Source organism: Syzygium oleosum, unplaced genomic scaffold, assembly GCF_021117445.2.
Source record: "Syzygium oleosum isolate NSW1041296 unplaced genomic scaffold, Sole_v2.1 Sole_v2.07, whole genome shotgun sequence".
NCBI classification, from domain to species: domain Eukaryota; kingdom Viridiplantae; phylum Streptophyta; class Magnoliopsida; order Myrtales; family Myrtaceae; genus Syzygium; species Syzygium oleosum.
In genome coordinates this window covers 5,459,938-5,473,705 of record NW_026607491.1, presented here as the reverse complement: position 1 = coordinate 5,473,705, position 13,768 = coordinate 5,459,938, and the positions used below count along the sequence as shown (strand labels likewise).

The 13,768-nt window shown below is 41.1% G+C and overlaps 2 protein-coding genes across 2 annotated transcripts; both read left to right on the top strand.

Annotated features, from left to right (window-relative positions):
• Positions 1-3,895: 3,895 nt before the first annotated feature.
• Positions 3,896-9,266, top strand: LOC115673520 (serine carboxypeptidase-like 34). Its single transcript, XM_030595719.2, has 10 exons — positions 3,896-4,240; positions 6,461-6,568; positions 6,724-6,819; positions 6,931-7,023; positions 7,138-7,226; positions 7,323-7,616; positions 7,737-7,873; positions 8,128-8,220; positions 8,325-8,430; positions 8,735-9,266. The coding sequence occupies exons 1-10, from the start codon at positions 3,943-3,945 to the stop codon at positions 8,882-8,884; spliced, it is 1,464 nt and encodes a 487-aa protein (XP_030451579.1). The 5' UTR covers positions 3,896-3,942; the 3' UTR covers positions 8,885-9,266.
• Positions 9,267-10,517: 1,251 nt separating this feature from the next.
• LOC115677849 (60S ribosomal protein L44) lies at positions 10,518-12,408 on the top strand. The gene is made up of 4 exons (XM_030601078.2): positions 10,518-10,695; positions 11,633-11,812; positions 12,003-12,077; positions 12,189-12,408. Exons 1-4 carry the CDS (start codon positions 10,693-10,695, stop codon positions 12,246-12,248), a joined length of 318 nt encoding a protein of 105 aa, XP_030456938.1. The 5' UTR covers positions 10,518-10,692; the 3' UTR covers positions 12,249-12,408.
• The last annotated feature ends 1,360 nt before the right edge of the window (positions 12,409-13,768 follow it).

Below are 13,768 nucleotides of genomic sequence, written 5' to 3'. Positions count from 1 at the left end.
TGGAGCGTCTGCCAAGATGCATTACCTACAAGGGTAAACTTGTTCAAGAGAAAAGTATTAGCTGAACCTTTTTGCCCATTGTGTCGAAAAAAGCCCGAGACAGTCGAGCATCTATTCCTTCTCTGCGACAAGACAAAGCAGGTTTGGTCAAATCCCTATTTCAACATCCACTTTTCTCACCAACAGGTCACTAGATTTGAGGAGTGGTTGCAAAACTACAATGATATGACCCAGAAAAACATACCTTACGAGATCATCGCAGTCACCCTCTGGAAAATCTGGTTAGCGCGTAATACCCTAGTATTCCATCATGAGGAGACAGACCCAATTAACATAATTGAATCGGCTCTAGACATGCATTGTAATTACGCGAAGTGGAATAGAAGCAACTTAAAACGTGAAGCAGTACCGCTGAACTTGAAACCGAGATGGAGACCACCAGACCCTGGTTTGCTGAAGATAAACATCGATGGATCTCACCTCTCAGGGACCATGGAAGGGGCAATTGCATGCGTATGTCGCGATTCAGAAGGAAGATTGATGGAAGGCCTTGCGCGACCAGTCCGAGCATCTTTCGCCCTTCAAACCGAAGCCCTTGCCTGTCTCTATGCCCTCAAACACTTTGCTTGATCGGCCTCATTTAAAACTAATCTTTGGAGTCCGACATTCAACGTTGATAAGCTGTTTGAGAGATTCTTCCTCTGTCCTTGGGATGTTGAGCCAATTATCACTGATTGTATTGGCCTCTTGGCTTTTTTTGAGAGTTTAGAATGGGTCCTTTGCACCCGTGACTCAAATAGATTAGCAGACTGGGTTGTAAAGGCGTCAAGATGTAAGACCCTCCCCCGAAACTGGGTTTGTAACCCCCCTTCCCCTCTTTGGGAAATCCTGTGTTTTGATGCCCCTTACTCTTGTAGGTGGGCCCGGGTTTAATGAAATGATATCTCTATTTCGACAAAAAAAAAAAAAAAAAAAAAAGATCACGTCCGTACATTCATTTGATTCGCGAAGTCATGAATAGCTTTCGAAACCTACATACTCAAGTATAAATAGGACACGATGAGAATCATGTCATGCGCGTCTCATTCAGCAAATCTCGAAGCGCAAGCCTTGGAAAATGGCCCCTCTCACACATGGTTTTGTGGTGCCTTCGTCTCTGCCTCTCGGCCCTAATAGATAAAATCGATATTGGGAATTTAATAAAGTTTATTTGAGCTTGTGAGCAATTTATATTTTGTGCCTGTTCTTTCTTTTTTTTTTTTTTTGGGGTGGCTGAAAATTAGATTTTTTTGTGTGTGGGTTCTAGGTTGGTGGTTGGACCATGACGTACGAGGGGTTGACTTTCGTAACGATGAGGGGAGCAGGGCACCAAGTTCCCACTTTTGCCCTTTTGATTTTGACTTTTTTTAACCTTTTCTCTTTTTTTTTTTTGGTTTTGCTAAAACATTTGACTTTTTTTTAAACTTTTGTGCGGTGTGTGCTGAAGACAACGCGTCAGTGATTTGTGGCTCTTCACGACGCTTGTGATATAAATAAAAATCTGTTCTCATCACGTCTATTCGACTCCCAAAAAATATATATGAGTCCGAGTCACCTAATTAGTGCTTCTAATTATAGAAAATTAGCTTCGCGACGGATGAGAGATTGGGGGCTCGAGATGCGATTGGGATCGAATTTCGAAATAGGGAGGGATTAATGGCGAATGTTTTCTTTAATTCGCGCTCTGATGTCGTGATATTACTTACCAATATGCGGTCTATATATGTTTTGTCAGCCGGTGATCGTTGATTTCGCCGTTTTTGGCCTATAAATTCAACTTTTGAATAGTCGACGAACTCTGGCGAAAACTGCGAATAGCATGTGGAAGATGTATGTAATTTTAAGGGATGATTTTATTTTTTGTAAAATTTAGAACTCTAAATAGTCGAGAAAGGGGTTCATACTCAAGAGCTGATATTAAAATTCGAATGTCTGTTGATGCTAATGCAAATAACACCAGGCATGATCTTCTGCTCTTCTCGCCTCGTTGTTTGGGCTCTTAATTGTAAATAGGAGACGGCACTTGTTCCACATGTTACAAAGAGTAATATTACATAATAATAATAATAATAATAATAATAATAATAATAAATCGACGTGTAAAATAGATGGGTCATATTCAACACTCAGTAAGGGCATGTCGTATCATTTGAGATTATTAATTTTTCCGTAACTTTAATATATTAACAATTTAAACTTAATCTTAATACACTTAACATTGTTTCATTCCATTACAAAGGCCCAATGTGCTTCACTTCTAAAGAATGGCTTGTTCAATTTGATTCAATTGAGCGCCCCTATCGCTCTCTCGATCCGATTCAATGCACTGCCGCATTGCTCTCTCCGACCCGATTGGCTCAAGAACCCTAGCTCCAAATCCTTTCAATCGATCGAATCAAGCGCCTTGTAACTCTCTCTCTCTCTTGCTCTCTCAATTTGATTGAATCAAGCCCCCGAATCCGAAGACCCGAATCTCCATGGCCAACATCGTTTTGACGAAGGCCAAGCACGACTTCATTCTGTTCGAGAGTTTGCGCCATGTCACCCAATGCGGGAATCGCCGTACGGCAACTCCAATGATGAATAAATGTATCTCTCGTATAAATATTGGGGATCGAATGGCCAAATTTATAATTGGGATGAAAGTAGCTGCCTTCTTTTTATTTTTATTTTTGGGAGACAAATCCCAATTTCTTTTTTTTAATCAATCAATAGCATTTCACAATGTTGCTGGAAATGCAGGGCATGCAGGTGTACCTTTCAATCGGTGGAAGGATTAGATAAGATAATGATAACACACACGTGCAGATCATCCCTTTAACGAGCATAAGTAATGTCCTGGCAAACAATGTGATTCGATGTTGTATATACCAAAGTCTGTCGAAGATTTCGATTCAAGCCATTGACTCTACCCGCACATCTTTTCCTATATTCCAAAGTTGCATTGATTTAACCAATTTGATTATGAGAGGATGCTTCCGTTGGGGGACTCCCTCGAAGAAGAAAGGCCCCCACCACCAATTTCTTCGACTTCCATTTCACTAAATAGCAAGCAAATTCTCAAACATAAAGATCAAACTTTTCTCTTCTCCGTCCCCCAAAAGGCAAATTTTACTTTCAAGGGCATCGGGATCTCGTCGTGCGCGCGTCCCTAATCAAAGATCCCAGTAACTTTCGAACGGGCCGATCACGTCCGCACACTCAATCGATTCGCGACTCGATAACTAACCTTCCCAGTTTGGCATTCGGAATTTATATTCCTTTTCCAGATCATGGTAAAATCACGTACGGAATTCTCAAATTCATGTTTCGACGGGGGCAAAACTGAACGTCTTTTCCGTTGCGGGCGCTTTTGCAATACCGATAGAAGTCGGATCAGAGAGTTATGAAGCCCCGACCTTTTCCTTCGAATTCTCTCTTGTTAATTTCTAAAATATTAAGGTGCTTTTGGTACAGAAAAACCAAAAAACCAGCCTAGTAAAGGAAGGAAGATTTGTTCCTTGGTGCGGACCATGGAAGCGTCGCGTCTCATTTAGCACATTCATGCCCTTCGAAGTGGGCATGTACCACCAAAATGTTAGTCGCGATAAAACGACGCCCAAAATCACCATAGCTAGAATCTAGAATACATTCATCGAGTGAAAGAGATTAGCGCACCTAATTTGGAATATATCGTTCTTGATGAGAAATAGTGACGATCATTTGCGCAAGTCTTCTCCTTTATCACTCTATGTATCGCTGGCTCAATGAAACTGCCTCTCACAGATAGCGTTTGCTCTTCATGTGAGATATGTCACAGCCTTGCACTTGTATAAAACCCCCCACACACACACACTCGGAGACAGAAAATAGAGAGAGAGAGAGAGAGAGAGAGAGAGAGAGAGAGAGAGAGAGAGAGAAGCCATGGCGGGTCATCATTCATCATCTTCTTCTTCGAGTCCATCAGTGCTTTCGTTCAAGTGCCTGCTCGTGCTGACAGCAGCATTCATGGCCTCGGCGCTGCCCACGGAGGCGGGTCTTGGCCACGGTGAGCAAGAAGCGGACCGGGTGTACCAGCTGCCCGGCCAGCCAGAGGTGAAGTTCAGGCAGTACGCGGGGTACGTGACGGTCAACGAGACGCACGGGCGAGCCCTGTTCTATTGGTTCTTCGAAGCCACGGAAAAACCACAGGACAAGCCTCTCCTTCTTTGGCTCAATGGAGGTAAACTCTCTCCTTCCCTTTGGGTTCTCAGAGACTATATCATTCTTTGGTCCCCCTTTTGTCTCGCAATTCTTCATGTGGTCCTTAACAAGATATTTCTTCTGTTCGTGATATTTGTTTCCTTTCAATTCGCCTTGTTTGATTCTGCAATTTCTCGGTCCACTTCGGCGGCTTACGCTGTCGGTTTTACTGGGTTGTAACTAAGATACTCCGACAGTAACGTGATCGGTGATCCCCTCGCGTGCGCACGACGATCATGTGAATTCTTTGGTCGTTTCGTAAGAGTTAATGAAAATCCGTCGTATGCGTTCATAAATTTTAGCAGTATAATTCATGGCATTAGGGCTTTCGAATGTCTTTATCTTGAGATGTTACTGTCTTACACGGACAGCATAGTATGTTCTTCTCGTTTTCTCTTCGAAAAGATGAATTCTTACCATACAACGTATGTACCTTTGAGTGTAATATTCAAAGCTCATTAGGTCCGGTATCGCAATCATAGCGTTTTTTCAGTTCATGTGCAATAATTTGTTGACCCCTACCTTTTGACCGATGGAATTCCCCCTACATTTCAAACATGATTTAAGGAATTATTGGCAAATAATTTAGAATTTTAGGGAATAATATGAAATGTAAACTGTCGGGAGTGAACGGACAATGTCTTCCGTTCTTGGACAGTTCTATAGGTTGTCTTTACCCCTAAACATAATTTTTTTTTTCAATATTTTTCTATTTATCGGGGGGATAATGTTTTTTTTTCTTGTCGGGGGCCATATTTCGATCATGATATTCAACAAACATAGTTTATTTTCACTATTTTTCCATATGACCAGCCGTCTAACAACCTCCATCGATCACTTGGTACTTTCCAAGGTGTCTTACCTAATAAAACCAACAAGATAAAAACCCCAATCTTGTTTGACTATGTTGTTAATTTCCTGTCGATATTTTTGACCCATCATATAAAACCATGCAACAAGACAATTTGAGCCTGGTTAGGTTGCGACGCAATGATATATTCTTGGTTTTGTTTCTACGTCAATGTATTGAAAATTCGAGAATGAAACCCTAAAAAGACGATTGGCCCACATGAAAAAAAGAAAAACCCTAATAATGAATTCTTGAAATGAAGTTCGCCACTTGGTTCTTTCCTAGGTGTCTTAGCCAAAAAAAACAAACAACATACAAACCCTAATCTTGTTTGACTATGTTGTTAATTTCCTGTTCATATTTTTGACCCATCGTATAAAACTATGCTATAAGATAAATTGAGCCTGGTTATGTTGCGATGCAATGATATATTCTTGGTTTTGTTCTACGTCAACGTATTGAAAATTCGAGAATAAAATCCTGAAAAGACGATAGGCCCACATGAAAAAGGGAAAAAAAACCCTAATAATGAATTCTTGAAAATGAAGTTGTGCGGGCATTATTGTGGGGCTTCCAAGTTCAACCAAACTGGCGTGCTGGCGCTTGTCATCATTCTTGGACGCCGAACTTTCTTTGTCTTCTATTCTAAGCTTTCAAATCCACATTGCTTCCAATTGACACTTACAGGAGTTGAATTTGCTTTTTTGTTTTCTTTGTTTCGATTGGATTAAAGAAATTTTCGAAAAAAAAAACAATTATTGGGAAAGGACCAGAATCTTGTCTCAACACTTCTAGAAAGAGAAGATAATTATAGGGTAAGTACAAACAACAAGAATTTAGATGATTGGTCATTTGAAAATTGCAAGGCATGGTCGGTTTGGACATTTCCAACTTTTGATTTGTGTTTTCGACCCTAATTTTTGGCTAGAATATATGGTAGGAACATACCTTGATTGCTCTACCAGAAATTCCTGTTGTGTCTCTTTGGACAGATCTATAGGATCCAATCTGAAGTTCAATTGTAGGAAGTATGAAGATCTGGACAGTGAATGGTTGCATTCATGCGGGTGAATTCAGATCTCAAATATCGATAATTATTAATGACTTTATTTCCGCCTTGTTTATTTTCACTTGACAGTGGGTATTCAAAGCTCTTTCGACATTCGATTAATCCCTGCTAAGTCAGTTTTCAAGATACGCTTAAGCAAACGAGAGTACAAAATAAGCATCTTCCATAGACCTTTTCTTTTTCACTTCATGCACAGACTAATTAAGGAAATGTCATAGCAAGATTTTCTAAAATTATTTTTTTACGATAATTATACTGTTTATATATCTGGAAAATCACAGGTCCTGGCTGTTCATCGATTGGCTATGGACAATCAGAGGAATTAGGACCTTTCTTCCCTCAGAAGGACCAAGCAAAGCTGAAGTTCAATCGTTACACTTGGAACAAAGGTAAGCAATATAAGCGTAAATATTTTTTTTATGAATTACTAATTCATCATAATCTCCAAATTCAGAAAATTCATGTCTGTAAAAAATAAGCCAGGTGCCAAAAAAAAATTTCAAAAAATTGGACACTAACACTACTACTCTTTTTCTTTTTTCAGCTGCAAATCTGTTATTTTTAGAATCGCCCGTCGGGGTGGGATTTTCCTACACTAATACAAGTAGCGACATCGGTCAGCTCGGAGACACCATTACAGGTACAACGATTTTTAATCCGAATTCAATAATAAGTCGATAATTTCGTAATAGTTTTGCCACTTTTATATCTTAATGATAGTTTTTTCTGCTTTTTTTTAAATTATCTATAGCTAAGGACTCGTACGCATTTCTGGTGAACTGGTTTAGAAGATTTCCACAATTCAAGTCCCACGCCTTCTACATCGCAGGAGAGAGCTATGCAGGTAATCAGAAATTGAGTGTGGGAGAGAAAAAAATCAATGAAAAATATTTGAGATTAACATGCTTAGTCATGTGATTAACATATGTAATGACCCTTTAATCTTCAAAATCTCCAGGACACTATGTTCCACAGCTTTCGGAGCTTATTCTCGACAGCCATAAGAAGGTTTCGAAGGAAGACTACATTAACCTCAAGGGCCTAATGGTTAGTGTTCCTCATATCAGTGCCCTTGTTAAGGCTCGTAAACTCTCTCGGGAGACGCATTAATCTGCGCTTAAATCTTGGTGATGTGCTTTGCAGATCGGTAACTCACTGCTGGACGACGACACGGACCAAAGGGGGATGATCGACTACGCGTGGGATCACGCGGTCATATCCGATCACCTGTATCGCGACATCAAGGCGACGTGCGATTTTAGCCTGGAGCAGTTGACCACGACCTGCAATGGGAACCTCAATAAGTACTTCGCCGTTTATAAGATCATTGACATGTACAGCTTATACACTCCCAAGTGCGTGAATAGTAACTTCAGCAGCAATGCCCGCCAACGTTCGGTCATTGACGGCGTTGCGCCCCGGTTGCTCTCTAAATTCGTGAGTCCACATTTGATTATAATTTGTGATTTCTTTCGTCACGAGAAAAGAAAATGTACGGACATCTATTTGATGAAATATACTGATAATAGGAGTGCATGTCTGGTGTGATGTAAATAGGCCGGATGGCACCAGAGACCGGCCGGTTACGACCCGTGCGCATCAGACTACACCGAGGTGTATTTCAACAGACCTGACGTTCAAGAAGCGATGCATGCGAACGTCACCAAGATTCCATATCCATGGACTCACTGCAAGTTAGACAAATTTTTCACGTTTGGTTAAGATTATCTCAATTCCTAGTTCATGTTAGCAGAATGTTCTCACTTTCTGGGTAATGCAGTCACCATGTTAAAATAGCTTCGACTCCATTTACGGTCTCTGTAGGCAGATAACGCAACGAAAAAAATGGAGGATAATGTTTGTAGGGACAAGTAGAAAACGACCATTGACGAACTCATAGAAGCAGCAACCATTGATAAAGAAAATATTTCTCTTGTTGCATCTGCAGCAATAACATCACGTCCTGGGCGGACGCGCCGGCGTCGATCCTTCCCATAATAAGGAAGCTCATACGAGGAGGCTTGCGCGTGTGGGTGTACAGGTAATTCGAACCCATGATCTTTGACTAATTCTTGTTGGCGAAATTGATTTTTAGAGAACTGAATTGCTCATGGTTTAATTGGATGGTGAATTTGCCGTTGATAGTGGCGACACCGATGGGAGAATCCCGGTGACGGCAACAAGATACACACTGAGGAAACTCGGCCTTGATATCGTTCAGGATTGGACTCCTTGGTACAGCAATCAACAGGTAGTCCTAGATTTACTTCTATTAATTTATCCATGAGAGGTTTAGTTGGCAAATTCAAGTTACTAATCATTCGTCGTTGAAAACGATAAATTAACAAATCAAATTAATAATGTGTCGAGAAAGAACAATTTCTTTCATCCCGCGTCTCGTATCGAAAGCGCGTCGATTATGCTTGTTGGGTCGCTTTTGAAGCAATTTTATGCCATATAAATCTTTTAGATTGTGGTCTTAATTCGATTTAGGGTAGATGCAAATCGATTTCTTGCTACGACGGGATTGATGGGATTTGATTGATCTTTTTCAGGTGGGCGGATGGACGGTTGACTACGATGGGTTGACTTTCGTGACCGTGAGAGGCGCGGGTCACCAAGTCCCAACTTTTGCTCCCAAGAGATCCCTTCAACTGGTCAAGCACTTCTTGGCCAATGAGAAATTGCCATCTGGACCATTCTAGAAAACCTATCTTCATTTTTATTTTTTTTATCTTTTTTGGTGGATTTGAATTTGGCATTTTTCTTTTTCTTTCTGCCCTTTTGCTTATTTCCCTTACATTAGGAGTAAATAAAAAAAAGGGGGTCAAATAGACTGTCAAAAGTCATCATATAGGATCATTCACAGGAATTTACAGCAGTCTAGGGAAAAGTGGCCCTTTTCCACTTTTGTACACCATTGATTTGATTGTGGGCGACTGGGAATCTCTGAGGAACTTGGCAAGCTTGAAGGTTTGAAATGCTTCGGTGTAATTCTTGTAAAAGCATCTTTTATTATATTTAAAAATATCTAATCGTCTGTCATGATATGAATTTTGAAATAAATATTTGTACTATTTCTCTTCACTTTCGTGCCATGCACCACTAGTATATGTCCTTGATGGATCGGCTTGCAATATTGGAACCGAACCTCGAATCGTATTAACCCCCTTTCTTTGATTTTTATCTTTAAATTAAAACTTAAAGTTGGACCAGAAGCACATGCTTTCAAATTATAAGGAGAACAAAGGACATTAGTATATGAAAAAAACCTTATTTATTTTCCAAAATGTAGAAAGAAAAACCTACTCTAACGTCTTAAAAGTCAAAAGAAAATATATGGAAGTTACGGGCGTCACGAGATACCTATAGTTTGATGAGAAACATTAACTTTATTTTTCATCTCTGACTTAGATATCCAACAAATAAAAAAGGGACAAAAGTTAAACAAGAAAAAAAAAGTAAAAGAAGCGTGTTTCATGTGGAACCGAATCGACCGTGATAGACATATTAATTTAGTTCTCAATTGGATTTCTACTACAATTTGGTTCTCTTTTTCTCGAATTGGGTTTATGCAGTATTGGTTAATTTGAATGCTAAATTGAACATGATCGCATGGCGCTCACCCTCATCTATAGCCTCCTTTTGGCTATGCAAGCAAAATATTTTAAAATGAGTCGATCTACCCATTTGTGTAGGCCAGGCCTCATCGTTGATAGTTCGAATATATTCGTAGGCTAGGCCTACTAATACGTTCCAAATTTAAAATAGTTCGATAGGGTCTTTTCCTATTCTTTCTATATCGTAGGATTAAACCCAAAAAATATTTGTTGTTTTCCTGATGCTTCCTCACGTTTTTTATAAAAACCTTCTCTTAAAAGTATTTTAACAATGTTTTCCATGATACTATACACGAGGTCGGTTTTCTTTTTTTCTTTTTTCTAGATTTCGAGAGTTAATTTTTCTTGTTGTGAATAGAAAAGAAAAAAAGAAAATCGACAGTTGCATATTGAAAATGCCCCCGTACTTTTTTATGCGATTACATTTCACTCTCAAAATAAGTGAGTCATGCTCCCATATAAAATTTAATTTTTTTTGGGCCAGAGAGTCTTTCATCTAGTTTACTAAACAAATTTCATGGATGAATCCTACCATATGTATTTTACGGTAGTGCTCATCGCGTCCTTTTCTGTCTCTTTAACATCTAATCCAAGGGTAATTTAGGAATGTTCAACAAGTGAGACAAAACTCACTTTGGGCTTAAACGTATGTACAGCTACAAATACCATACGTAGCTTATCCATATATAACATGTCGGTAGGCCGAACCAAGCGAGCTCGGGTCGGGTCTGACCCAGGCCGTCCGACAAATCTTTGGGCGAACGTGGGCCGACTCGAAACGAACCGGCTATAAATGGATAAAATCGGAAACCCTAGGCACCATCTCCTTCGTCACACGAGATTTCGCTGCTGCTGCTTCAGTCGGCCAAGAGCAAGCAGAAGCGGCGGCAACAATGGTGAGCGAATCCTCCCGACCTAACCCACCTCTTCCTCGTGACGTTTCTTGCTCTCTTGCTTGTTTCTCGCGAAGAAAAAGCTCTCGATTTTGAGCGGTGGATTGCAGTAATTCTTCTTCTTCTTTCTTTTTTCGGGAATTGGCGGCGAAACACGAGCACGAACCGAACCTAGGGCGGTAGATTGCAGTTTTTAAGTTTCAAGAAATGATGCCCCACATCTTGCGACACTGCTTGATTTTGGGAAATTTCCTTGTTCTTCCTTATGGCTTGCGATTCCGGGGGTTATGTTGGGATGCTTAATTGAAGGGGCAAGTCCGACGTTTGTTCTTGATTTTTTATGCTGGTGGTTCGATTCTGTTCATGTTTGCTCCTTCTGCGCTGAGCTCGGTCGTTGATGTCATGGGGATCTGATTCAGACGCTGTCAGAAACACTTTAGGAACGTGTGTGGTAATTGGGTGGATGGATATGGTGATCCTGCGAGGTTTCCGTGATTTTATCTACTAATTCTCTTTTTTGTTGGGCTTTATGAGCTGGTGTAGACAGCGCCTTGTTCATGAATTTGCTGCTGAGTGGTCGGGTCTCTGTCTTCGCTTTCATTTGGATTTCACGCCGAAGTACTGTTCTTCGTAGACGCCTTTGTTTTGCCTCCCTCACCGTGCTAAAACATTTGCATTTGCGGATTGGTGAAATGATACTTGAAATAATATTGTCAGACATGAATTCTTTGAAACGAGCGAGAGCCGTCTATGTTACATTGTTCGGGGTTAGGTTGGAAACCGTGGTTTTAAATGAGTGGCGTGATAACCTGATGCTAGCTTGTTCTCCCCTTTCTCGGGGTTTTGTCATGGGGGGGAATCTACTCTGCTCTCATCGGGTGTTGAAGCATTCGTTTTATCTTGTTTTATTCCGCCTGTTCATCCGTCGTGTGAACTTCAGGTGAACGTCCCGAAGACGAAGAAGACATATTGCAAGAGTAAGGAGTGCAGAAAGCACACCCTGCACAAGGTGACGCAGTACAAGAAAGGAAAGGATAGCCTTGCTGCCCAGGGAAAGAGGCGTTATGATAGGAAGCAGTCGGGTTATGGTGGTCAGACCAAACCCGTCTTCCACAAAAAGGTGAGAAATTGAGCATCTGACTTGGTTACCCAATGTACCCTGATCTTTTGCTAGAAAAAAGAAATTGAAGTATGTCGTGTTGGACTCTTTATCTTTTAAATATACAGCATGAACAGCATAAGGGTAGGTTTGAGTTAAACTTTCGTTCAGTCATTGTGGGAATTGAAGTATATGATGTGTTCCTTGTTAGGCCAAAACTACCAAGAAGATCGTGTTGAGGCTTCAGTGCCAGGGTTGCAAACATGTTTCTCAGCACCCTATCAAGGTTTGTGCTTTTGTGTACTCAAGCTCTGATCAAATGCGTTTAGTCCATTTCTGAAAATTCTCCTGTGAATTTGTCTAAATCTCTGGTGGTGTTTGCTGCTGTAACCTGCAGAGATGCAAGCATTTTGAGATTGGTGGAGATAAGAAGGGCAAGGGCACTTCACTTTTCTAGATGATTTCTCTAGTCTTCTGATTCTCTGGATCTTTCAAAGACCTTATAGCATCTGCATCTTTGTTTTTTTTCTCTCTTTTTGGCCTGCCAAGTTGATGATGTTACTGGTTATCTGAATTTGTGAGATGATTTATGTGATAGCGATTAATTTTGACTGGGATATCTTTTCGAAGACTTCGACTCCAATAAGCATGTTCTGTTTTTACGGGAATGCAGTAGCAGTTTGAGCCGTGTTTATGCCGAAACTTGCAGGCATCAGTTCGCATTTGGAAAGTATGGGCTATATAATAGACACTGGGAAATTTGAGTTGGTTATCTGGTAACGAGTTTCTGGTCGCAAGAATAAGAAGCTCAGTTGTGGCTTGTGAAAATCTAGATTTTTAGACTAAGCACAAGAGCCTACGGACTTTATGTTGAATGAAATTGAAGCTTCGTTTCATTATGGAATGAAGCATTCTAGATGTGATTCATTGATAATCTAAAGTATATGCTAGATGTACAAATAGAGTATGACACGACGAGCCAAATTTGAAATAAAGTCTGAATCATTTCATTGATTGAACCACTTGTTAAACTTGAAACGCATGCTGATCACTTAGCAATTGGAGCTAACTGAGGAGTTACCTGATTTTGTGAGTGAGGGAAATGGAACTGCAGACCTTTCGGCCCTAAGCAATCTCTTTTCTCTTATGGGCATGGCGTTTACAGAGCCATTTTGAACTAAAAAAGATAAAGCCTGGTGCGTAGCTTCTCCTAAGTCTGTAAAGTTTTGTTTAGTAGGTCGGACATAACTCCAAATAGATTAATCTGCATCTTATCTAGTCTTCGAGACAATGCAAACTCCGAATATAGCATCGCCACCCTAAGGACCACCAACACGGCATTTGATCGCCGTCCCCTTCGCCCTCAACTACAGCTGCCTCAGCGCTGTCACCTCTGATTTCTGCTTGGCAAGCTGAGGTTGTCCTCATCGTTGTCGAGCCCGAGTTTCGTTGGCACGGTGAAGACATACATCTCGAATCTGAGGTCGACCAAGTGCCGGGTCCGAGGTCTAGGGCTTGGGTCGAGTGCTGCCGAGCCTGAGATCCCATGCTCGTGTTCGATCTCGGCTTGGGCTCGTGTGCGGCTGTGTCTCCTTCACCTCAATGAGAGAGGCGCTCCCAGCTGTTTGCGTGGTCGTGGCTGCTTTTGCCTTGGTCCCCAGGAGGTTGCCGGCGTCATGGTCCTCGACCGAAGTCACCCGACCTGCTCCTTGTCTCTGTCTTGCTCTCTCGGCGCAGATGGGGAAGAAACAAAGAACCAACCACAGTTGCAGAATGAAGAGGAATTTACAGGAATGTTCTTTCACTCTTCTTCAAGCCAAGACGATATAGATTTGCAACAGAGAGAGCTGCATTCGACTCCTTTCCAAACCCAATCTGTCTTTGGTCGCGTCGCCGTTCGAGATAAGAGGGATGTAACCAGGTTATATCGGAGCTCGGCATGGTGGTCATGGTTGTTGTCACTATTGTCCTCGGAGG